Below are 25,957 nucleotides of genomic sequence, written 5' to 3'. Positions count from 1 at the left end.
TCGTCGCAGCTCCAAGTCACGGCACCAAGAAGCTGGTCGTTAGGATGAGGATTCCAGAAGACTCCTTCTGGGCATGGAGAGATGGAATTTGGACCAGTTCTAACCCCTCAAAGACTGGCTCCTTTCTTTGTTGCATTTTTTGTTTCCCTTCCTTGTTGGCCGGGTCTCCAAAGAACATGCCACCCCTTCCCCTCCTTCCTTGGGACTTTCTACAAGGACTACATCTTAGAACTGGCATAATATTTCTTGGTTCAAATCCTTCCTACAAATTAAGAAAGCAAAATCTAAAGAGCTCCGTCTTTTTCCCTCTCTGGCCCCAGTCCCTGGGACCAGCCCATCCTTTATAGCCCCAGTGTCCAGAGTTAAAGCTCCAACATATCTCATCAATCGTGATAAGAGTGGTGGCCACTTACCAAGTGAAGAGGGTTGGCCAGTCTTGCTGGGCCCTTTGCACACTGGCACTAGTTCTTTAATCCTCATAACAAACCCAAGAGGTGGGTAATATTTTACAGCAGACATTCAGAGAGGGTAAGAAACATTCCCCAGGTCCCAGAGCAATAGGAAGTGAGCTGAGATTCTCACTCAGGTCCAACCAACTCTAAAGCTCATGTTCTTTCCAGCTAACCGACTCCTAGGCTGTCAACCACAGGTTGAAAAGAAAGTGCCGAGGAGGTGCCCACAGGGTAGCTCTGCCCACTGAAAGGGTGGAGTGAGTACAGGGGATGAGTATGCTCAGGCCTGGTGTGGAAATAAGCACCTCTCTCTCCCCTTCCAGCTCCCTGCCCTCCTACCAGTCATCCTGTACAAAATCCCACCACCCTGGCCTTGCTCTCAAGCGCCTCTCCTCCAGTGGAAGATTAACGGGATGCCAAAGCACCCCATTGCTCTGCTAGCATAAATTGCAAGGAAAACATTTAGAATATTGATTAAGTGCTTCATGCTAGAAGATTTAAATTTACCTCCTGTATTTCCAGGATTAGCTGACATAATGGGGTCAGTCTGCTGGCACAAATGATTTACAGAACACCCATTGGCAACTTTCCTTTTAAAAACTCAACACTTAAAATTTTCTCTTGGTCACAGCCAGAGGAGTCCTGAGTATTTAGCAGGTTTGGATAATTGCCCACCTGCCACATAGAGACTTTTGGGGTTTGGCCCAGGGAAGAGTTTCAGAATCACTTCTGGTCTTGTCTGGGCCTGTCCGGTACAAACGGACTTCGTTTAGATCTCATGAGGTACTGGGGCAGTGGAGGATGTAGTGTTCTTCTGGGATGGAAGGTCTTGTCTCAGATACAGATTATTTTCAGTATTCTAACACAGTATTCTAATATTCAATATTCAAATTCAATATGGGAACAGTACTCTAAGATGTAGAAATTAAATGGATTGTGTAAAAGATGGGCAAATCCTGCCCGCCCCCTGCCCCTCCTACCAATCTGTAAATGTTGAACTATATCCTGCAAGCTTCCAATTGTATTCTTCAAAGAGAAGGGACTAGACTGAGCCTTTCTCAGGCGGCCAGAGGTGTGGACCTAGACTGAAATCCAGTGGATGTTGCAGGTTCTCTGCTCCAGGGAAGATGTCCAAGCCCACAGCTCACAGAGCGCCAGCAGTGTCCCCACTGTGAGACCCTTAGGGCCAGCATGATCTAACCACCAAAGCAGATGATGAAATTGTTGAGGGAGAAAGGGACAGGTGGCGTCTGCACTGCTGATTTTAGTAGTAAACATTCTTGCAAAGGCTATCCATTTGGATCCTGCTCACATCTCTTAAGATTGAGAAAACTACTTTGTGGGTTCATTTCTAGAATTCTGCCTTAGAAGTCCCCTTGGGATGAAGAGAGGAAACTTGATCTTGAGATGTGCAACTGCTGGCCCTTCATGCCTCACCCACAGATATGTTTTATTTGGCTCACAAAAAGCTGACTTTGAATATGGCTTACACTGTTCACTAGAGCTCCTACCCACTTCCCCTTAACTATCCTATATCCATCCTGCCTTTAGCATGTGCCCTGATCTATCAGACTTTCTCCTCTCAATCATCCATCACATCTCTTTTTGGAAAAGGGGCAGAGGCAGCAAAACTTTCTCAGGGGTCTTCAGCTCTAGTCCCAAGGCTATATTCCTCAGTCTCTGTAATCCTATTTAACCATGGAAATCAGGAGCTTACAAATGTCACTTTAAGAGGTCTTCACTTCCATGCCATCAGAGTGAAGCAGTGCACAATGATGCAAAATAGAGATTTTTCCAACACTTACACCTCCGAAAGATATTTACTTTAAATAAGCGACAAGTATGATCCATTTGGTTTAAATATCCTGAGCTTTTCCCAGCTACCAGACCACTCAAGTGCACAGAAGATGAAATAATTGGTAGAATTTTTAATGTTTCTTTGTTTCTTGTGTGACCATTTTGTACAAGTCAAAGGGATATGCCAACAATACCACAGCCTGCGTCACACTTGTTACTAATATGACTGCCAATTAATCCTGACATGGAAGCTTGGCGGGTTACCCAAAACCTGGTATTTTATCACCTCGGGGAGTCAGCACTTGGACATTTCTATGACATTTTAGACTAATCAATCAACTTTCCTTTTTTAAAGCTGAGCCTTTCATAGCAAGCGTAGATGAGTCCTATATGCCCCACACCCAAGGCCACCCATTTCCTCAAACAGAATTGTGTTTGGTTTATTGATAATTACACTTCGAAGCTGACTTCTGAAAATGTTTATTCTTACTTCTTCCTTTCCAAGCGGGAAATCTATCACAAATGTTAAGACAGAAACTCAAGTCCCTGAGAGTTTTCTCATATTATTGTATATTTTAAAATATTACAAGAGGGTGCTTCTCAAGGGAAGTGAACTTTAGAGCTGCCAAAGATAGTTGACTTTCTCCAAATCTGTTACCAATGGATCCGAAGCTGGTTTAAGTCAGTTCTATTCTGAGTAATGACACATGCGGCTGGGACAAACGCCATTCTAAGATATTTCTAGGACCCCCTGGCAAATGGTAATTTATCTGGAGACAGCCAGGCAGGCAAAGGAAGGACAGATGGGAAGAATGAGTCTCCTGGGAGCCCTACGCCGAAGCAAGAGTCCTAAATCAGCACCAGAGACCACGTTCTCACAGGCTAAGGCCCATCTCTCATCACTCACTCAGCCCCCCGATCCTCTGGCCTCCAAGGATTCTTTCAACCATTCTTTACAGAGGTCATCCTAAAGAGATGATCAAGCTGCAAAGAGTTCTGTGGGCAAACTTTCAGTCCTTCTCCTATGCCCTGTCTCCTGGAACTGTGGCATGAAGTAACCCAGCCTAAAGTCTGAGCTTTGTGTTTTCCCATCATTCAAATCGCTGCCTTCAAGGAACAAGTGGAGTATACAGCGTCTGAGAACCAGCTTCTCCTTTCCTCCTTTTCTATTCTTTTCTACTTCCAGCTTTACAAGGTACAACTGACAAATAAAAATTGTATATGCTTAAGGTGTACAACATGATGTTTTGATATATGCATACACTGTGAAAGGTTGGCCACAATCAAGCTAATTAACCTATTATCCATCACCTCACATAGTTACTGTTTTTTAGGGGGTGAGAATAATTAAGATCTACTCTCTTGGCAAATTTCAAGTATACAATATAGTATTGTTAACTATGGTCACCATGCTGTATATTAGATCTTCAGATCTTATTCAACCTGCATATCCGAAACTTTGCACCCTTTGACCAACATCTCTCCATTTCCCTCATGCCCTAGTTTCCGGTGACCACCATTCTACTCTTTGCTTCCAAGAGCTTGACCTTTTAAGATTCCACATATAAATAAGATCATGAACCTAGAGGACATTATGTAAGAGAAATAAGCCAGACACAGAAAGAAAAATACTGCATGACCTCCTTTTCTATTTTTTACTTCATCCTCTCTGTCCATTCTTAATTCAAAGAAAGAGCCCAAGTTGTCCAAGGTCATGGAACAAGGCAAAAGTAGACTGGCCTCAGAGCCAGAAATTCCAGCCCTGCCAGGGAGTTGCTGTGTGATCTCAGTTAAGTCATTTGCCTCTCCCTGCCTCAGGTGCCTCATTTGTAAAAGGGAAGGACGCCTCTGCCATACCTGATTCATGGGCTACTGTGAGGTGTAACGGGCACAAAGCATGCGAAGTGTTTTGAAAAGTAAAATATACCATACGCCTGTTAGTGCAAACTCACACCAATGTTCCCAAGCAAGCAAGGCACAACACCACCATCCATCTGTTGCAAAGAGACCAAGTGGCCAACTGACTTGGGATCAGGCATCAAATGAGACATTTTCAAAGCACCATTCTGGAGCGTTCACCAAGCACTGAAGCATTACCCCCATTCAGTCCTCTCAACTCTAGCAGCTGGACCATCCTTGTGTTTTGTAGATGTGGAAGCTGAGGCTTGGACAGGACAAGTTGCTGGTGAAGACGAGAGTCATGTCTGAACACATGCTGGGCTGCAGAGTCCACACCCTTGTCTCCTGCCTCATGTGTGCAAAAATGGGCTCAAGCAGGTAGTCATCTTAGGAGGAAAGGTGAGGTTTTGTGGAACCCTTAAGGGCTCCCTGGAAATGAAATGCTGTTTAGCTCCAAGATATGTGGATTCTGTGTCACAGCGAAGAGAGGTGGGGTTGCCCCCTCGTTCCTTGGTAGTCCCACACCTCCATTTCTCCCTCTGCTGAGAAGTTAAATGGCAGCCCTGAGATAAACACCATCCTTTAGTTTTACTTTGCCCCTGTATTTATGAAGCAGAGTTCCTATCACTAATACAGGGGAAGGAATGGCGCTGTTTCATGGGAAGAGAGCTCATGGGTCCCCTGATGTTGCCAGGGAACCCTACAGCAGCGGTACAGAGTCCTCCTTGCAGGGAGGGGTGGTTGGGCAGGTCTGTGTTGGAGGCAAAATACTGTGTGGCCAAGGTGCATGCACTGCATCACAGGAAGCCAAAGTCAGGTGCTGTGATGTGGGGGCGGGGGGCAGGGAGGTGGGGAGAACACCCCCTTATGGCTGACAGACTCCTCTCTCATGGGGGAAACTAATTTCATGGAGTTTCCAGTGATGACTACTCTTCTGAGACGTCATCTATCACCTGACCTTCCAAAGATGTGGACAAGCTGCATCTTCCCCCTATTTGTAAATTCCCTGAGAACAACAATCATTTTTGAATCCCATCTCCATGAACTTTCCAAAACACAGAAGGGGCTTCATAAACAGGATGAACACTGCCTCTGCAGTCATGCTCGCTGCAATGAGACACGTGCAGAGAAGAATCTGGTTTTACTGCAGCCCTGTTGCTTCTTCTACTGGTCAGGAACCACCTCGGGCCCACTGTTACAACCTTATGATAACAAGGTCTTATCCCTCATCTGGCTACGTGTCTTTACTGATGCTAGAATCTGCGTGGACCCAACAAGAGCAGAAGGCTGACCTAGGAGGAAGCAGGATGCTGAGCACTGACCAGAGATAAAGAAGAGACCCTGTTTCTTCGCTGCTAAGTCTAGCTCTAAACCCACCCCTAACCAGCTGGGGGACTTTGTACAAGTCACTTCCCCTCCCTGAACCTCAGGGCTCTGCGGTAGGGTGTAGCAGTTAAATGCTATAGTATTCCCCAAGCCTCCTCTGAGTTCCAGCATCTTCTGCATAGCGCTTTGGAGATGGGAAGTGCTTTGGAAATGCTTTAGAAGTATGAAGAACATCTGGTTCACCCTAGGCAGTGTGGCTTCCCTACCTGCCTTCTCCTTAGTGTTGTGTGTGTGAGCGTGTCTAACGGTGTGTGTTGGGCAGTGGAGACAACGAAAGACAGAGGACAGACACCAAAGCTCAGATGAATGGCATGTAGGATATCCAGGAGAAAGAGGGGAGACATTAGGGACAAGAAGATAGCAAGCGCATCAGAAGTGGAAAAACTGCCCCAATACTTTCTAAGGAACAAAGTAGGCTGTGAATCAAGCAGATAGTTGGCAAAAGAAGGTTTCTGGTGAGCATTCTGGCGAGGCTGATCCTTGGATGGTGGGGGGAGAGAAGGGATGATGTATTCCAGTGACAAGTGTGAAGTGACATCACGGTTCCTGGCAAACATCCCTTTCCCTAGCATGGCAGGAGGCAGAAGTCACCATGTGGTCACTGCTACCCCCCAAACACAGAAGGAATCATGAAAAGAACATGAGGCTCCTAGATTCCCAGCGCTGGTTCTGTGCCTCACTAGCTCTGCAGGCTCCAGCAAAAGTGCGACTTCGAAGAGCCCCCGTGTCCCCAAACGAAAGAACAAGCTGCTAATACTATAATAACGGCATCTCTCCTGCAGCTGTCAGGAGGATAACATCCAAAGAGGTAAAGTGGGTGAAAATACCTTGTGAACATATTAATATGTAATATCTTGCCAAATAGCTGAATACTCATTACTATAAAAAAATCAATAAAAAGGCAGAATAAACACTCTGCTTTGATTAAAGTCAGGAAGCCGCCATTAGTGTGTCATTGTGGTTCTGGCCTTGGAGAACTGGATTAACCCCAAAGTCTCTTGGCCATTGTCACTGGGTTCAGCCACCTGAGGAGTTTGCAGGGCAGCTCCTCACAGCTCCTCTTGCTGCGGAAGAGCATTTTCTTCTGTTCCTGAAGAATGAACCCATACCAGACTCTACATTTGAGTTAACCCTTCACTAGTAACACTGTGTCTGGTTCACCTTTAGATAGAGTTAAATGCTCCATGTTAAGTTATATGTCAGTGATGTCAACAAACCCAAGAGTTCCTTTCTTTTCAATATGCCGCTTCTAGAAAACACAGAATAAGCACAGTAAATAAATAAATAGCCAACTCAACTCTACCCCTCCACAAGCAGAAAGCTTAAGGATTCACCTGTCCAGCCTCCTCACTTTATCGGTAAAGACACCAAGGCCAGACACAAGGGCCTTAACCAAAGCCACACCCCAAGTAAATGGCAGAATCACTTCCAGAACCCTTCTTTCTCTCCACTCTACGGCACTTCCCAATCTCCATTTATCACGGTTAAAATGCACTTTGAAGATTCAAACCTGAGTAGCATCTGCTATCTACTTCTAAACGCATCTCAGAAAACGAGTCTGTGTTCCCCCGAGAAGTGAGTTCCAACAGGGAGTTCGGCCCCCACCCTTACCTGTAAATTTGCACAAGGTGGTAAAACATGAGTGGGGATTTCATTCTCAGACCCTGCTGGCCCCAGGGGCTTGTTCTTGACCCGGAAGGCTGTGGTGGTGGTGGCAGTGGTGGTCTGAACAGGGAGGGCTGGCTGCCACACTGTCACATCGGAGCCATTGCCAAAGGCTTGAATTGCATTTTCTGCAGTAAAACAGGAGGAAATCCAATTTCAAAGTCAAGCAGCAAATGTAACAGACAGGATACATGAAGCCAGAGAGGCTCACTAGGAATTCTGATTGCAGCACTGGACTTCTCTGAACAAAACCCATCCATCCATCCACCCTACATGAGCTGAGAGCTGGCCATTGGCTCAAAAATCAATTCATTCATTAGACACTGAGCTGGACACTTAGCTATGCTCCAAGTGCAACAAATATTTATTGCGCTCATATTTATGTTGCAGGTGGTAAGCAAGATTCTTGCCCTAAAATACTCATCAGTTGAGCCCTCTGAAACCCAGCCTTGGACCTGTTATTTGGGATCATAGTCACTGTCCCATCTTCCAAGAAAATCCTTGTGCTCTATCAAGATTCTATACAAAAAGCAAACTAACTAATGCTTTTTTTTTAAAGGACAACATTCTTAATTATGAGACTGAGGCGACTTGATGGCATTCACACTAATTTAACAGGCAGTAAAATGAAACAGCAAAAAACGTGATTCACTACCACAAGCACCTACTATGAGCCAGGCATTGTTCAAAGCAAAATGCAACCAGTTTCTTTAAGAGAAAAATCTACCCCAAACCTCATCAATATATAGTGAAAATTTAAGTAAGATTATTTTTTTCCCTTTCTGCTCCCAGTCTTCCAAACAAAATCTACATAATTAGGTAGGAGCAGCCTTGCTTAAATGAAAAGTTTAAAACGTAAAACTTTAAAAGCTTATTACAATTTCATGGGATTAGATTGTTTTTATGGCAAGAGTAAATTGGTTGTGTGTTGTTCCCCTCCCCCAAATGAATAAAAAACAGTTTTTAATCAGGTCTTCAGGGATTTGGTCTGGATTTAGGAATTTTTTATTTCATATTCATTGTATAAGAAATCAAACTCCTCCATTTGGGACCTGAATGTGCAAATTGTTAATATATGTCTCTTAGCTGGCATTTTTCGATACACAAGACAGAATAATTTAAGCCTAATCTTCCTCTTAGAAGTGACATTTTGTTCTAAAGTTGTTATCCTTTAAGTTCAGCAAATTGGAAGCTTGTTTTCTAGAACTTTACACCTTTTAGGCTGTGAGAAACAGCTTCAAATTAATATAAATGCTTTTTATGCTCCTAGCCATATTACATGGTTTAATGGGTGGGTGGCATATAAAGAAAGAGGCACATGAGGGACTGGTTTCCTTGAATGACCCAGAACAACAACAACAAATAAAATCTTCCCTTTTCTCGTTAAGACATGTAGATTCAGGAGGCCCTTGCCATTGACTGAAACTACTTGCGCTTTCCCGCGAGTTTGCTTTGCCACTTGGGGAGTCTGTTCACTTGCTCATTCATTCATTCAAATGTCAATGGAACATCCAGTAAGTGCCAAGCACTGCTCTGTGCTGGGGATGCAGCAGTGAAGAGCAATGACAGCAAAAACAGACAAAAGTCCCTGACCTCACAGAGGTCACATTCTACTTGGAGAGACAAAGAAGTAGAAGATACAACACATTAGGCGGTGAGAAATGCTTGGAGAAAAATGAAGCAGAGGTGGGGTACAGAGGGCACTGGGGTGGGAGTAGGGAGCTGCAGTTTAGATGAAGTGGTCCAGGGAGGCGAAGGTGGCATTCTGAACAAAGACTTGAGTGACAGTAACTGATATCTCACCTCGATCTCTACCTCCTCCTTCTCTTTTCCCCTCACGTCTGCCACGCTCTTGGCTTAAAAACAACTGTTTCCTCCCCAATAACCAGAAGTAACCAACAGGTGGAAGCTGTGTTCATGATTGAGGAATCTGGGAGATGTTTTTGTTAATCTAAAGGGAGCAGAATTAGGTTACTGCATTTGGGTTGGAATCTACAAATTCCAATTCCTTCTATTCTAGGGCGTTCTGCAAGAGACTGAAGCTACAGCCCTGTGTCTTTGGTATGCTGTGCCTCTTCTAATCAAAGTATAAATGGAATGACTCTGAAAAATTCTGGCTGGCTTTAGTCCCTGTTGAAGATCAAATGTACTTATTTTTATTGAACAGTCATTAGCAATAAGATACCAGACTATTCTCCCTTCACGAAAATATTATTAAGCAGGGACAACTTTAATTTCTCTGTGAGGGAGTGGTTTTCCAGCCAGCATGATGAGTATAATCTTTTTTCATACTGATCTCTATTGTCATTGCTTTATCTTCATTAAAACATGTATTCTGCCAGAAGAGCATGCAGGATGTGAAAAAGAATATATATATAATTATTATTTTTTTAAGTCAAGACCAAACAAGAGGTCCAACGTGTAGTTCCATGGTATGCCCAATGTCTTAGCAAATGTCTCTATACTTGAGACTAGCTTTGCGGGCTTGAATTTCAAGTGTCCAAAAGCATCTTTTAGTTTTAAGATGATCAAAGCATGTAGTTATAGCCACATTACTCAAGTACCTAGTGAGCAAATCACTCAGATTTGTCTTTTCAACAAAGGAAACAATTAAGAGGTTTTTGAAGAAACACTTAAAAGCATTTCATGTGCACATGGTAAGTTGCTAGCTAATTCTTCAAGAAATCAGTTACCATACAGCAGAGTATCATGGAGAAATTGTCACTTGAGGACATGGCTCTCAGAGGAGTGGCTGAACCTTGGTTCCTAGAAATGTGGTCCACGCCTCTCACCAGGAAGTCACACCTGGTCCCTGATGTCCAGGCATATGTTCTTGTCCAGTGGGCCTGTCAGTATCAGGCATGACCCAAAAGCCCTCCGGGATGGGGGGCTGCAGAAGAAGGAACTCAGGCTTTGGATCCCATCTCTGGCATAGGTGGGCCATGTGAACACCAGCCATTCACTCAACTGTGAAATGGAGATAACACAAAACTTACATGTCCTAGGATTCTTGTGCAGATTACAGTAAACAAGATAATGTATATACTACACTCCCTACAGAGTTTGTTTGCACACATAGAAGGCACCAAACAAATTAATGGTGGCTGTCACAAAATGTTAGTGAGGTACTCAAGCATCTCAGCTGGACCGTCACCTCAAGCGTGCATGTCTCAGTGGATAGAAGGGAGACCTAGCATGGTGCTTTTGGAGTTCTTCTGATAAATGTCATTGCTCACATCAGTACATTTCTCTCTATCCCTCTCCCTTTGGGAAACAAGTTTCCAAATTGCCTAAAGGACACTGCAATAATAACTGATACTGTTCCCAAGGAGCCCCCACCCTGCCTCTGCCCCAATGCTTTTTTCATCTCCTGAGATAACCAACATCCTGAGGCTCCTGGCTACATCAGCAGCTTATCCCACTCAAGAATTGCTTCTCCTCTGAGCCAACCCTGAACATCCAGGGGGGGTACTGACGTTAACATTCTAATTTTTCTCCGAGAGCCCTTGGAGGCCTACCCCCACCTAATTTGTCTGAGCTTTTCACATTGTATATTCTGCCCAGGTTTTAAGAACCTTTGGAAGAGACTTTGTGCTGGTTGCCAAGATCAAAATTTGATCTGTGGGTAGCAATGTTCTTTCCCACACAATGTACCCTCAGTTATTTGAATCTCTTGCTCTCTCAGGTCCTTGGATTCACAGTCTTGGCAGGGCCCAGTCCATCACTTGCTTTGTTCCTGCTGCATCACCCAGTGTGGCCAAAAGGAGTTGGGTTCACCATCAGTGATCAGGAAAAGAGACACAGAGGGAGATAGAGAAGGCAGACACAAGAAACACAAAGGTAGCGCTTGAGCTTGGAGAGGAAAACGTCTGTGTGTTTCTGATTTTTTTTAAACTCACTAAGACATGTATTGTCCTTGAAGAAATTCAAAAATTTCGAGCACTCTTCCAGGTCATTCCCACTGTTGCTGCAGTCACACCACGGGGCCACGCTGAGGCTACTGGAGTCTATGTAGTTGGGGGTCATGACTGTACCTAAAAGAGTAAAAACAAGGTGTTTTATTCTTGTGTGATGATACAGACTTTTCTATAGCCTAAAAAGAAACAAGTGTTCCTCTGATGGTGGATGCATCATGGATAATTACAAACATTGTGTTTGCTGAGTGGGAAATTATGTTAAGCAGTGCATTTTCTTGGCAATTTATCTTGAGCACATAAAATAATTTACACATTTACTTAAAAAATTATAACAAAACTCCTTGAGCTGCACTTAGGAAATTTTTTTTCTGCACAAATGGTATGGATGTCATGGAGCAGGAAAGAATTAACTTAGAATGCATGAGTTGCCAAATCCCTTGCACTTTCTTGAAAATGTCATTAATCTTCACAAATGGATAGAACTGGTTTTACGTATCTTAAAACTCCTTTTAGGACTTTGAATCCACTTCCCTCAGAAGCAAATGGCTTCTTCAGAGAAACACAGGGAAGCTTAGAAGCAATCCTTATGGGTCACCCCGCATCCTGAATGTATGTAACAAGGCCTCTGCTCACTAGCCTCAACTGATTTAAACTCTTTCAAGCTGTGAAGGAATTGGAAACAAACAGTGGAAATTCTCTAAGCAAATGGCTCCTAGAGTATTTGTCTCAGAAGTCCTCAAAAGTCCTCACAGAAATGCTGGGTGGTCTCTCTGGCGTATATCTCCCTGTATTCATGTTTTCCTGATGAGTTCTGTACTGGCACAAATAAACAACACATTTATACTTAACACAACCCAAATGTCTTCTCTGGGTGGCTCGCACCAGGCAAGGCCTACTCATGCCAAGAAGTCTTCTGTTTTTATATGTTTTTGGAAGTAAGATGTAATAGGTGGTCAGTGATCCACAGGATATATTTGGTTCAGAAACAGAAAAAGAATTTCTTTGTAAGCTCTTCTGGGTCAACAGCACATCCTCTTTGCCCTACATTCCTTACTGACTTGAACTAAATAATATCCTGTTACACCTCAGAATGAGAACTTCACCCCATGGCAGATAGGGAGCTCCCAACTTTGGGCGAGAAAGAAACAGCTACCCCAAACACTTAGTGAAGAGGTTAAAGTATGTCTGCTAAGCACCCACAGTATGCCTGATGCCACAGTGGACCTCCAACACAAGGAAGAAGCAGGAACAAGCTTTGTCCTGAAAGAAGTTAGAACCCAAAGACTAGTGCAGAGGGAGAGATCTGGGCCCAAGAGAGAAATAAATTTTGGTCCACAGAATGCATTGCCTCAACCAGTTATTCCCTTCAGTGATGAGGATTTCATCCCCCTCGGGCACGTAACAGTTTGCCAAGCCAGAAATGCCTGGCAGCACTGCACCTTGGCCACTCCTGGAGGATTTAATGAAGATGTATGCCTAGAAGGATAGGCACTAAGGTGTTAACAGTGAGTACATCTGGCAGAGGAGCTGTAGATCTGGAACACTGTCTCCTTTGTGTTTCTCTGTATTTTTTTAACTTCTTACAAAGAGCATGTCTTAATTACTTCTGTTATTTCTTAAACCTGTAATTCCATAGTCGTTAAGTCATCTCTACTAGGGACTAACTTATTTAAGGAGAGGAGAGACTACATGCAAATTTGGAATACTGACTTAAGGAAGATGCATTCATTTGACATATCCATAAGAATGGTCAATAACTGCTGAAAGGTATTTCCCAAGAGAGCACAGGTATCCTTTCAAAAAACAGTTGGGAGGAGTGTGCAGGCACCTGTAATATCCTTGCCTTAAGTACCGTCATTGATTTTCCCAGTGGTTCTGGCCGAAGACACTCTGGTTACAAGGAAATCAGTCTGTGCCGTCATTCTTGGGGGGAAGTTCTTCCTGCCTGGTGACTTGTGTGATCCTGGCAGGAACTCACACCCTGGCTGAGCCGTCAGCTTCTGACAACCATGATTTCCCTCATCCCTCCACAGCCTTCGCTATGCGTTTGTTCTCAAATGTCAATTGTGACAGAACCCTGCCACCAAGGCCTCTGCAGTCCCTGGTACCTGGAGCACCCACCTCGCCTCCTGCCTGCCCTGTTTATCCATGGGCACAAATGTTCTTCACCTCTGGCTCTCTTCCAACTCACCAGTGCCTTGTTGAATTGCACTGTTCTCCTGAATGCTGACAACCTGGTTCTTCTAAAGCCTGCACACAAGGAGCTGACTTACCAAGAATATTAATGCTGAGAAGGACCCCAGTATTAAGGGGTTTTCTTTCCAACAGGCCGTTTCTGGGAAACAGCCTTTTTGATTTCCCCAGACTGAATGACTTCCACATTCCCTTTCTCCAAAGTCCTCTGATTCAGTTAATTTGGTCTGACTCGCTCCCTCTTCCACACTATGCTTCTCTCCTACTTTTGCTCTGCGCAGTCAGTTCTCCACCGGAGACACTTCACAGGTCTTCACCCTTGCCACCTTCCTGCTCTTTAATAATCCCTGCTTCCTGCCTTTGCCTTTGTGCCTCCATTATCCTCTTTTTCCCTTTTTTTTACAGGCGAGTCGTAAAGGGCCTACTATCAAACCCCTAGTCCAGAGGGTTACTGGGAGGTTTTTACTCTCACAGATAGCAGCGGGCTACAATGGAAAGAGTCTGTGAGTATCTGTAAACCAGACTTTTCTCCCATCCCGCTTCTCCCTGTTCTTACCAATGAGGCCTGAGTAGGCAAGGAGGCAGTCAGCATAGTTTTCCTTTAGACAGCTGCTGACGGACCTTGACTCCGGCTGGCAGTTGGTAAAAAAATCCGCAAGGCGAGATCTGCAATAGGAAGAAAGGGGGGGTGTGCTTTAAAATACCCTAAACCTCCGGACAGACATAACTTTTCTTTATTTCTTTGTGGATATGCCTTTTTCCACCCCCCAAAATATAGAAAACATAAACTCTTAAAATGTTAGCATCCTCTCTTATACAACCCCCCAACCGTCTCCTCCCTCCCCGAGCCCTCGCCCACCTGTGTGTCTGCTCATTTGCAGAGAAGTCTTCAGGGCCTATAACTATAGAAATCTAGATACTTTGAAGTTTCCATTCAATATTTATTTCTGACTAGACTTATTTGCATCTTTAGGAAACACGCTTCTCTACGTACTCACCGGAGATCCACACTGGGAAAATATTTACTTTATACAGAAACATGTCCCTGGCATCCAAATAGGATCCTACAGCCCATCTGCTCTCGTAATTCCTACTGGCTTTAAAAATACGTGTATCTGTCTCGTAAGTCATCTCTCATCCACCAGCCTTGGGGGCAGTGATTTATTCCAGCCAAGTGACACGGAGGAGGAGCTGGCCTTTCTGGAACTGAAGGGAAAGGCAAGAGGGACAGGTGAGGCTCATTTGGCAACGGTTTCACTGTCTTTCACTGGGTGCGGTGGGCCTGTGGTTGGAGCTGGTGCCCGGAGGATCCACTGATCTAAGTGCCGCATCTGTCTGCAGTTTGGGAACTCTCTAGGAGCCAACACAGTACACCCAGAAGCCCTGCGGGGTGGTGAAGCTGCAGAGACCCAGAAGTGGAGAGGGGCTGCAGACATGCTGGTCTGGGGAGAAGGAGGGTTCTTTGTGGCCAACTGGCTGTTTCTCAATCTGAAGAGGATATTGTTGGAGAAATTCTGAATGAAAGCTGGGCCACCTCTGAGGTCATCTCAGCAGACAACAGCTCTGTTTCTATGTGAAGAACACAATGGACTTCAAGAGAATTTAAGTGATCTGGCAATTATGGGAGACAATGGAGGGCTGTCTCAGCTTTCTTCTCTTTAGCTCACCCGAGTTGGCAGCCAGCACACTCAGCGCTGGTTTTTAATTCTTTGCACTCAAGGGACGGTATTTACTTAGCATGCTTTAGGATATAAACAAGCTTGCATTGGTGGGGCAGAGCAAGGTAGGATGTGTGGAGATCACAAAGGTTTGTGAAAGGCCTGGAGGAAGCACAGATGTGTCCCTTTCCTACCACTTTAACTAGAAGGGGATTAAAAGGCCTGATGAAATTATCTGAATTCACGGCACAAGGCTGCATGGTGTTCCTATGGGATCGTTTTCTCCCTGGACCCTTGTAAACAAGGTGTGTCTGAGCTCCCTTATCTGCACGATCTGAGTCCTGTGCCTGGTTCCATCTCTGTGATTCCCGGGGCAAGTGCTGGAGCTCTGCTTTATTTTCTTTGCACAGCACCTGACGCTCCTCAGAGAGGCCCTTTATAACGCTGCCCAAGCAGGGCCATGTGCTGAAGCTAAGTGGCTTGGCAAAATCCTGCAAATGAGGCTGCGCATGTGCCTGTGTGTGCGCCTGGATCTCTCCCACAGTCTGAACCTAGTTGATGTTTTTTGACTATAATTGAACACAGTGAAGGGCATAAAACCTGGCCACTTTCTGTAGCCTGGTTAAAGGATTTATTTTTCAGAGGAAATCCCTAAAGGTGACTCAGGCTTACTCAACTGGCTCGAATGGCATCCAGCTTGGATTGAGTGTTAATTTCAGAAGAATTTTCCTGGTCATGAAAGTGGTACTGGGGCTTCTAACTTTGCAGAGGCCAATTGCGGTGTAGGCAGCTGGGGTTCCAGTTCTGCACACAACCCTGAACAGCTCTCTGACCTGGCAGCCCTGTGCTCCTGGTCTGTCCCCCAGAGATGGGTGAAAGGTCGCTCTGACTTCTTGTCTCCTGTTTCTCCTAGTCTCTCGAGCAGACTATTAACTGAACAGCACCGTCATGTGGATTACTGTCCTTCAGCGCGAGGCTAATGCCACCAGACTCATTTTGCTTAACAACCTCAGAATTGACTCACAATTGGACTCTGGAATGAAAGGCTAATTGAGTCAGTCTGCTGCAGAGAGCATAGCCCTGATTGGGAGGATAAAACTAGATATACTGCTCTGAGCAGAACCCCGGACAGGCTGTTTTTTGAGAGAAGATCATTAGCATACATCCAGGCCCTAGGACGAACCCAGCCGGTGGATAGAAAAGAGCGTTTCAAAATAATTGTGAGTGCATGTAGTACTGCTAAGACACTAACATTTCCACGATTCTATCACATTTGACCCACCTCCCCCTGACATTTATACTTGGAGTCAGGATGGTCACATTTCAGGATTCAGACTTTACAGATAGAAAAACACACGGAAGAAGAAGTTAATATAGCGATGTGCTGGAGCCAGCTCATTACTGGATGACTGGTAGATTTTCAGGAATTTTGCAAGTTAGTTAACATCACAGTGGAGCTCGAAAGCAGCCTTGGTGGGAGTGTTTACACTACAGTAATCAGCGAACACTACAAATCAGGGCCATGTGTTGTTCTTAGAGAGCCAGTTGTTAAATATTTACAGCAAAACTCTGTTTAAAAACAGGTATGATGTGCCGAATCCCACCGATACAGCACGTGTTGTGTTTTGGGAGTCAAGTCCCAGCCGTTCTCCAGGATAAGCTTCCTCTTCCCTCCCCAGTCACCATTGGGCCAAATGAAATGGTGCAGTACCAATTAACCTCCAGTCTTCAATACCTTCCAAAAAATGAAAACAGTTATCCCCCAAAGATTTTTCCTTCTCAACATCTTCTCTTACCAACACGGTCCTCTGAAATCTCTTAAAGCAGGGTGTGCAAATGGCTACATGTGTGGATGAAAGCAGCTGAATTCTTGTGCATTCCATCGACTGACTGATGTGTCAAGTGCCTGTGATAGAATGACGAATAAGTTCCCTGTCCCTCAACTCAAATAACTCACAGTCTAGCAGCAGAGAGAAACAAGTAGAAAGATTATAATAACACAGTGGCTAGTTCTTGATAAAAGGAAAGAAAGGCTGCTAATAAAAATAACACCTAACACGAACAGAGGACTTAAGTCTATGGTCGCTATGTCTTTACACACTTTATATTTCTTCCTGACAACTGGAACAAGGTAGAGACTATTATTTTATCATCCTCCTGTCACAGAGGAGGAAACCACGGCTTAGCAAGTTTAGACCGGAGTCAAACAGTGAGCTGGAGAAGCAGGATTTCAAAGCACACATTCTGATCCCACAACGTAAGCTTTTAGCAAACACTACCCAGCTACAGAAGCTGGTTTCAGAGAGGCCATGATATTGGACTGAGACCTGGAGGACGGGGAGGATCTGTCAGGTAAAGGGAGGAGGGTATTCCAGGCAGAAGGAAGCAGCGTAATTCCAGGGTAACGACAATGGAGTGTTTGTTTGTGCCAGGCGCTGATCTAGGTGCTCGACATGTATTCACGCATTTAATTCTCACAACAACCTTAGTAGGTGATGCCATCAGTCCCATTTTACAGAGGGAAAAACTGAGGCAAAGAGAGCCTAAGTAATTCCCTCCAGGTTGTAGAGCTTGTGGTGGAGCTAGAATGTGGTCACACTCAATCTGACTCCAGGAACAGAGATTATTCACAACCACTACACTTAACACATGCGTCATCCAGAAACTGATTAGTGGTTCAGTTGGGATGGCTGGACCACAGCATGAGAGGTGGTGCTAGCAAGGTCACAAAGAGCCCTGAATGACCCAGGGGTTTGGATTTTGTCTTAAAAGCAGCGGGATCCACTGAAGGATTTTAAACAGAGAAGTAACACGATCAGATCTGTGTAGTGGGAAGACTCTTGGGTCTCTCAGTTGTTAGCCAAGATTTTCTTGAGATCTACTCTGTGCCCTCACTGTCCTAGCAGCAGAGGGGACAGGAAACAGGAAAAGGTGGGAGGAGGGACGGTTACTTACGAGACTGCAGCTAGCAGTGAAGCAGAGGAAAAAACTGAGGGCCGGAAGGAGAGGAAGAAAAGAGGATACACTGAGGCGGGTATCGCTAGGAGGGAAGTCAAGACTGCAGAGAGGAGGCGGAAGCGAGGCATGGACAACTCAGCAGACACTGGTGCCGTGGTTGGGGGGAACCCAGGGGAGGACAGGTCTGCAAGGAAGACAGGGAGGTGGATTGTGGCTGTGCTGAGTTCATGGCACTGAGGGGAGCCAAGCGTCTAGCAGGTTGTTAGAACCCCAGATCTTCATCTGTCCAACCATGGCCTGAGCACCTGCTATCCATCCCAGCATCCCAGGACAGCCCCTCAGATGCTTCCCCCTGCCCCCCAGGTTAAGAATCACACTGTAACCTGTTTCGGGGGCTTCCCTGCCTGGGCTGCAGTGACCCAGACAAGAAAGCTTAAACATCCAAAGTAGGATTAACAAAGAAATTCCACAACTGGATTTCTTCTGGAGACATGAAATCTCCATGACTACAGCAGTGATGAACCTGATTGTTTTTCTCTGAGAAAACGAAATGAAATGAATAGATGCTAAAGCAGAAACGTATCTTCCTCCAAAAGAGAAAATTTCCCACCCTTAAGAGAAAGGAAACCAAAGCAAATGCCAAGTGGGCCTTAGGAAATCTGCAGAGGAGAAAACAGTGGTTTATGCAGAAAATATCGTATTAAAGGAGGCATGCTAACTGGAAATAGAAAAATGATAATGATAAAATCTAGGACAGTCTTCTCAAACAGCAGATGGTTTTTTGACAGTGGGGGAAAAATCATTTACCTATGTTTTCTGTAACACTTTTAGGAAAACAGTGTTCCGGTCAACAGGTTAAAAACATACTAGAAATGCCCAATTTCACTCATTCTGAATAAGCCTGATTCTTTAAAGGCTTTTCCAGGATAAATCCCATACTTGGACACAAGCTGTGTGGTTGGTGGAATTGAGCCCTGGACTACGAATTGTGAGATCTTGAATGGGATCCAGGCTCTGACACTAATTAACCAGAGTTCCTGAATATGTTGCTTAACAACTTAAGCTCTTGGATTTCCCTTCCACTTCAGAAACGCAGTCGATGAGGCACTCGAAGCTACTTGGGGAAAAACACTCGTTTTCAAGGCATTATTATTACTCTTACTCATGGTTCCATTCTGCCATTACACGTGATTTTAGTGTCAAGGCATGTGATTTCCTTTGTGTACAGAGACCAAGATTTTTCTAGTGGATCCCTCATCTCACATACAAGAAAGCTGAGGGTCACAGAGGTTAAGCTCCTGCTCAGAGTCACAGACATCGTGGGTGGTGGTAGCTGGCCTTCACTGGAAGAGGAACTGGCAACTGCCTGTAACAGCCCAGGATTTTATTGGAAGTCATCAAGTGTATAATTGCTGTCCTCCTGCCACCATTGCACCAGATTGTTCTTCAGAGCCGTCTTCCTAGTGTTCCACTGACTTAGCCTCAGAGAACACTCTGAATGCACTGCAGGAGTACAGCAGGGGCCCGAGGACGCAGACAGACCTCTGCCTAAGAGGGTGGTGAGTCTATCAATGAAGTAGGCTTCCCTTCATTAAGAGGGTCTTTGGGACCGCACCAGTGCCCATACAGGACTGCAAGTCTTGACTACCCAGTAGAAATCCAGAACCTGGAGACAGGATCCCTTTATTAATCTGCTTGTGTAAGAAACCACTAACATGTATCTCTGAACCCAATGTGAACATTAGGGCTTTACAGTCTTGGTGTTTAGTTCGAGCCATTTAGTTTCTGAAAGCCTTCTCAATGGGTCAGGGGAAACAAATACGACAGGCATGGGCATGACACGCATCTGTTTCTAATCCCAGCCCCACCTTTTACACTCTTACATCTTAGCAAGTTGTTTCACTTCTCCCATCCTCAGTTTCCTCAACTGGGAAATGGGTCCAATGCTATCTACAGTCACTTTAAATGGCTGCTGTGAGACCTAAATGACAATTATATAAAGTGCCTCACCCCGAACCCAGAATATACGTTGCCCAATAAATTTTTACTTCCCGTCCCTTCATCTCTCCCCAATTCCTGGTCCGTGCCAACATTAAGCCCTTGCAGCAAAAACACACAGCAAGCTCAAGACAGAGAAACACTTATCTCAGTCTATCTTCTGCTGGCCCTTGGATTACCTACTTAGAACAGGCTACATTTATGGAATTGAAGGTAGCAACTTTGACCAAAACAAATTTGAGACGTCTGAAGCCAGGAACCCTGCGGCGTTGCTTAAAACCTCTCGGTCATATGAGTTCGTAGGACAACGGCATTTGAAGAAAAGCTACTTTTTCCCAGGGGTTTAGGGGAAAATGGCATATTTTTTCAAACAAGTAAATATCAGTAAGTTTGTTAATACTGCTAATCTCTTATGCAGAATAAAAATAATTTGAAAAACATGCTGCTAATATTAGACCTGGGACGGCAAAGCAAGAGCACTGATGGCAATTTTCTGGTACAGTGACACAAAACAGATTTTTCTCTTTCTGTTTTTAGAAAATTACCTTAGCCCTTCTTCTCCAGCACCCTACTGGAGAGCACATCTGGAAAGCATCCTTCAGCAAGTCACAGCCTATATTAAATACATTTTGCTGGCGGCATTTTCTTGCCTTACTGTTCCCCACTTTGTGCTGGGTGTGCTGGCTTCCTGAAGCAAAGGCCCAGTGTTTGCCCGGGGGCAGGCTGTGGAGCTGGGGGGCTCAGGGGCCCTTCAGAAAGCCTGGGTCCTCCCCCTGCCTGGGAGTGAGCGTGGCCACTCTGGAGCAAAGGCCTTGGGCACGCCCCAGGCACAGACACCCAAAGCTCCATACACTTGTGTTCCTCAGCTCTTAACATGGGTTTCCCACTCCCGGTGAGACGATTAAAGCCTTGGCCAATTGATGTGTTTCTCGGTGACTGAAGCCAGATTGCAGCCACATGTTGTTGGGAAAGGGCGCTATGAGGTCCAAGAAGCCTTCATGACTTGCCTACTGCCTCCGTTTCCTGGGACAATGTGGCCTCTGTGGCCAAGTAGGGAGCAACGCCTGTTTGCCCCAAATCCCTGCTCAGCTTCACCCTGACACTCAGGAGGCTACAAGCCATTTAACAACCCTCCTGCCCCCCACTCACCCTGGGGAGGCCCTGATCATGGCTGTTCATCCAGCTGCTTGGAGCTCCTGGCCCAGCATGTGAGTTACAGGAGGCTGTGGTCACTGCCCTCCTAGCTTGACCCATAGGGCTGTGACAAAGCCTCACCTATGGAGGAAGGAATGCAGGGAACACAGGTGGAACCACACATCATTCTAGTCTACGTATCCTGCTTGGGGTGTCTCTCCAGCGTGAGGGCTCATGAATACAGGCTGCAGGACAGAGACACGACGCTTCCTCAGCCTTTCTGATCACATCCCACTGCAGCGGCCCCCTGAGGGAAGTCCAGGTCAGCATCTGATCAATCTCAGCATCCCTCACGAAGCCACCTTGCATGAACACTGACAGCCATCAATCAATATCCACAGAGTGGCTGACAGGGCTTGACAGCTAATCTCTACGTGGCAAATTTGAAAAGCAAGTTATGGTGGTTGGCAAGAGAATCCATTCCAACCTAGAAGGGGCTCTCGGCAGCCTCTGCTCAGATGCCCCAAAGCTGCCCTTGGGCCGGGACTCCTCCCTCCACCCCCTCAGCCAATTTCTCCAATGCACACACTGATGAGCACGGTACAAGCAGACTGTGAGAGGTAACAGGAGCACAGAGAGACTGCAGACAACCCTATGATGCACTGCCAAGTCAATAAAGTTGTTTTGTATCATGCATGCTACAACACGTCCATTAGTGCAGAAAAGCTAGCTTTGGCAGCACCTGCTTTTATGGAAAGAAATTGAGGGAGAAAAGAAAGTGGAAGTTTCTGAATGATGAAATTATCATAAAGCTCTCAGATATCCAGTAGCTATCTGCTGGGATAATGGCAGGTGACAAATATGCTAAAATTCTTTAGGAGTAAATCTTATCCAACAAGTCTTTTACATATCTGCAGGGAAACTTTAGAAAACAGTGTTGTGACTTCTGGCCAGAAAGAGACATAGAAATCTAGATGTTTCAATTAGTCTCTCTCTGGTAGAACTACACCTTAAAACTCCACACCAACATGGTGTGAATTTACTTCATGTAGATTTCTGCGGCACCCTCATCTTCAGGAGTGAATTCCAGAGGTGGCCGCACATTCTTCCTGGAACCTAAGCTCCAAGCCACTTGCTTAGGAACCCTGGGTAGCAAAGGTCACCCGCTATGGTTCATTTAATTATTTATGCCCACTCTTGATTCAGAGAGAATTTTGAGGTGCATTCAGATGTAGCTTCGATGCAACAGAATAAATGTAAAAATCAGTGAGAGAACTGGGGGCCACAGAAAGGTAAGGTAGAGGTAGTGAGACAGCACACATACCTTTGGTGAGATGAAAGCTATGTATTTGACTGCATGCTTTCTAGAAACCACTGGGAAGAGGGGAGAAGTAACCAGTTCCACAATTCATGATATAACAAAAATGAAAAACAAGATAGATACTTGGAAGAAACACTACTTGTGGTAGGCAGAATAATGCTCCCCCGCAAAGATGTCTATGCTGTAACCCCTGGAACCTGAGAACATGTTTCATGACATGGTAAAAGGGTCATCAGGGCGAAAAGGCAAGAAAACGGGTTCACTCCTAGAGTCTCCAGAAGGAACTCAGTCCACCGGACCCCTTGATTTCAGCCAGTGAGATCTGTGTAGGACTTCCGACCTCCAGAAGCAGAAGAAAATAAATTTGTGTTGTTTAAAGCCACCACATTTGTGGTAATTTGTTACAGCAGCAACAGAAAATTAAAACACTACTAAACAGAGGTACACAGTAGTTTTGAATATAGAATTTGAAAATGGACCAGAATTTTAATTTCAATTCAACCACTTACTAACCGTGACATTTTGGGCAACTACCTTAACTTCTCTGAAGCTTAATTTACTCCAGTTGAATGACAGTAAGTCCTTCAAGGCATTACTGGAGAACTAGGTATACCTGGCACCTAGCACCCATTTATGGCTGGATTCCTAAATGAGGACAGGACTCATCAGCACTGGTGTCTTCTGTTCTGCTCTGGATCAGCCCAGGAGGTCCACTCTGACCTCGAGACTTCCATGAAGCCCTAGGGTAGAGATGACCACACTGATATTTAGAATTCATCTCCTAATAACTTCCCATATGAAACTCTTTATCCTGAGGTCACTAATCCACTTGTTCAAGGTCTGTATGTGCTCAATAAAGTCACGATTAACATCAGGCTTATTATTCCTACCACTAAGCCCAAGGAGACATTTCTCCCATGAGTCCTCCACACCTTCAAGCAAAGAAATATGTTTTACAGGCCAATGGAATCACACCCAAGGAAACAGGTCAATTCCACAGGTCACTACATGTGGCCCCTATATGCCGCCCTCTGCTGGCTTAGCTGGCACCAGGCCTGCGTAAATTTAAAGAGGTGCTGTCTGCACCCTAACAAGTGTCACATCATGATGTTTATATCCAGAGAAACTGAATTCTAATTACTTTAGGGAAACAGATAAATTCTAGAAATTATCCCAAATGCTGCCTGGCCTCCTTCAGTCAAACCTTGCTTCTTTGGGGATTCCCAGAAGATGAAAAATTAAAATTACACAGGCTCTCTTGACTTTACTAATTTGCAGAACTCCTCCCCTTGCCCCCACCCCCAAAGGACAAGCACTAAACACCTCTTGTGGTACCTGAACCCCAGGCTCCAAGCTCTGCTGAAGGGAATGGTAATTGATCTTCCTCACATTAAACGAGCCTAGTTTCTGCGTGCCCTGGGAGCGGGTGGGGAAGCGCGAAGGCAAAGGCATGTCTCAATGGCTAACAGCTTACACTTGCACAAACATACTTTAAGCAGAAACATATGAAAATAAGTCCCCCTATTAATCTTTAGTAGAGTTGCAGACTTCCTAAGGAAAATTATGTTCAATAGTAAATATACACTAGGTCATTTTTCTTGCAAGCAAATTGTTTTAAGGTCAACAGAGACTTTAGTTCTGCAAACAACTAGTCCCAATATCTTCCTTCCTAGAAGGGGCATTGCTCAGGAGACAGGGAATTGTGGTGTTAGACATCAACAGAATAAATCACTTATTCCATTGCCATCAGATGACAATTTCCCCCCTTTTCAGAAAACTCATAACTCTTCTTAGTAATCCATTCTCATTTTCATCGTACTCTCATTTTCACCATACATCATACAGCAAACCCCCCAATCCCACACTTAGCTCTCAGCTGAATTTAAAACTACTTCCTCCCTTTTTTCTTCAGGGTGAGGAGCTGATTTCCATGGTCCACATAAGCCATTTTCTAATAAACTGTCCCCTCAACCACTCCACCCAACCAGGTGATCTTAAGGGTTTTTTGACCCGATCGCAGCGATCGCAAGGGGCTCCTCTGAGCCCTCCCACCAACTCTCCTTGAGGGCTCAGAGCCCCGAGGAGGGCACCAGCTTCAGCCTTCCTGCTCACACCTCCTCTCCTTCACTCCTACTTTCTGTCTTAACTTTATTGATAGCCTTGCCTCCACAATAAGAAGGTGAACACTTAGGATTGTGCCCAGCATAAAGTAGATGTTCAGTAAATATTTGTTGAATGAATGAGTGAGTCAATGAATGAATGAATGAATGAATCCAAGTGCCATATACTATGGCTCCAATCACCTACAGATCAGTACTCATCACAGACATCTTAGAGCTACAGTGTTGGCAGAGGTGAGGAGAACAGCAGCCCAGCTAACTGCTAATTGCTCCAGACACTGCACTAGCAACAAGTACATTTATTTAGAGTGAGTCACTGTGCCCAATGCTTCAGAAGCCTGTGTCATTTAACACCCAATAACCTCACCAGCCAGGTTAGCCTTATTTTACAGTAGAGGGCACTGGGTCCAGAAAGGTCAACATCTAGCCAAAGTCATGGAGCTGGTAAAAGTTAGAGCCAGATTTTGAAAAGAAGGTCACAGATACTCAAGCTCACACTCACCCCCATAGCACTGAAATAAGAATTAATGGTCCATCTTCTAATTTTAGTTCTTGGACTTCTGCCGCCATTTTGATGTGAATTGTGTGCTCGAAGAGCCGAAATCTGATTTAGGTGGATATAAGTGATCTTTACTAGGCCCAATAAAGTGTAATGACAGAATTAGTGGGCATTATTTTTATTTAATAGTGCTTGCAGTTTAAAAACATAAAAAAATAATATCTGTTGTTACTGTTCAGTAGGGCTCAAATGCAATCCACAACACAGCTGTGTGGAGAAGTCATCTTGGCCCAGGCCTTGCCCAGTGAGCACCCCAACTCCCCAGGCTGTCTACACAGTCACCCCTAGAAGATGCCACAGAAGTCAAGAAGTGAGGGGTGCAAAAAGTGGGGGCCACCCAGGCCCACTGGGAGAAGCCAGAAGGCCTCCAACCAGCCCTTTCCTGACTACATTACCCCTGAGGCTGGAGACAGGAGACACCTGGCAGAGATCACTTCTTGGGTGCCTCTCTGGGAAGAGCAAACACATGTGTGGACCCTTCCCAGAGCTGGTGGGTGATGGGCTTAGTGAGAAAGGGCATGGGCCATGCAGTCAGACCATAGGTTCAAATCCCAACTGCCCCTGCTGCTGGGTTTCATCTCTGCAGCTCCCCATGTAAAAAATGCAGGCACCAACAGTACCTCTTTCACAGGGCTGTGGGGAGGATTAAGGCCTGAAACTAGGTGCCCGGCATAGAGGTCAGTGCTCAGCAAGGGGCTGGATATGAATGTTGCTGTTACTACTCTCAAGGTGCTTTCAACACTAGCTCTCTCTCTCCAGTCACAGCCCCGTGAGGCAGATAATGGGGCAGGTGCTGCTCCTCCTTCACGTGAAGGGACAGGTATAGAGGAATCAAATGGATTCTCCAGGATCCTCAGCCAGGGAGGGCCAGACCCAGCATGGGAACACAACAGCAGCTGG

General features: G+C 45.2%; 1 protein-coding gene across 6 annotated transcripts in view; it reads right to left on the bottom strand.

The window, feature by feature from the left end:
• GFRA1 (GDNF family receptor alpha 1) overlaps window positions 1-25,957 on the bottom strand; it is a 220,362-nt gene that overhangs the window by 25,693 nt on the left and 168,712 nt on the right. For all 6 annotated transcript variants that reach the window (XM_070594723.1, XM_008514539.2, XM_070594663.1 and 3 more), the window contains 3 exons: window positions 13,866-13,975; window positions 11,099-11,233; window positions 7,146-7,327 (listed from right to left, as the gene is read on the bottom strand). In XM_070594723.1, coding sequence (XP_070450824.1) covers window positions 7,146-7,327; window positions 11,099-11,233; window positions 13,866-13,975 — 427 coding nt within the window. The remainder of the gene's footprint in view (window positions 1-7,145; window positions 7,328-11,098; window positions 11,234-13,865; window positions 13,976-25,957) is intronic.

The sequence above is a fragment of the Equus przewalskii genome, chromosome 1 (genome assembly GCF_037783145.1).
Source record: "Equus przewalskii isolate Varuska chromosome 1, EquPr2, whole genome shotgun sequence".
Lineage (NCBI taxonomy): Eukaryota > Metazoa > Chordata > Mammalia > Perissodactyla > Equidae > Equus > Equus przewalskii.
Note: the sequence above shows the minus strand (reverse complement) of the source record. Positions and strands in the feature narration are given on the sequence as shown.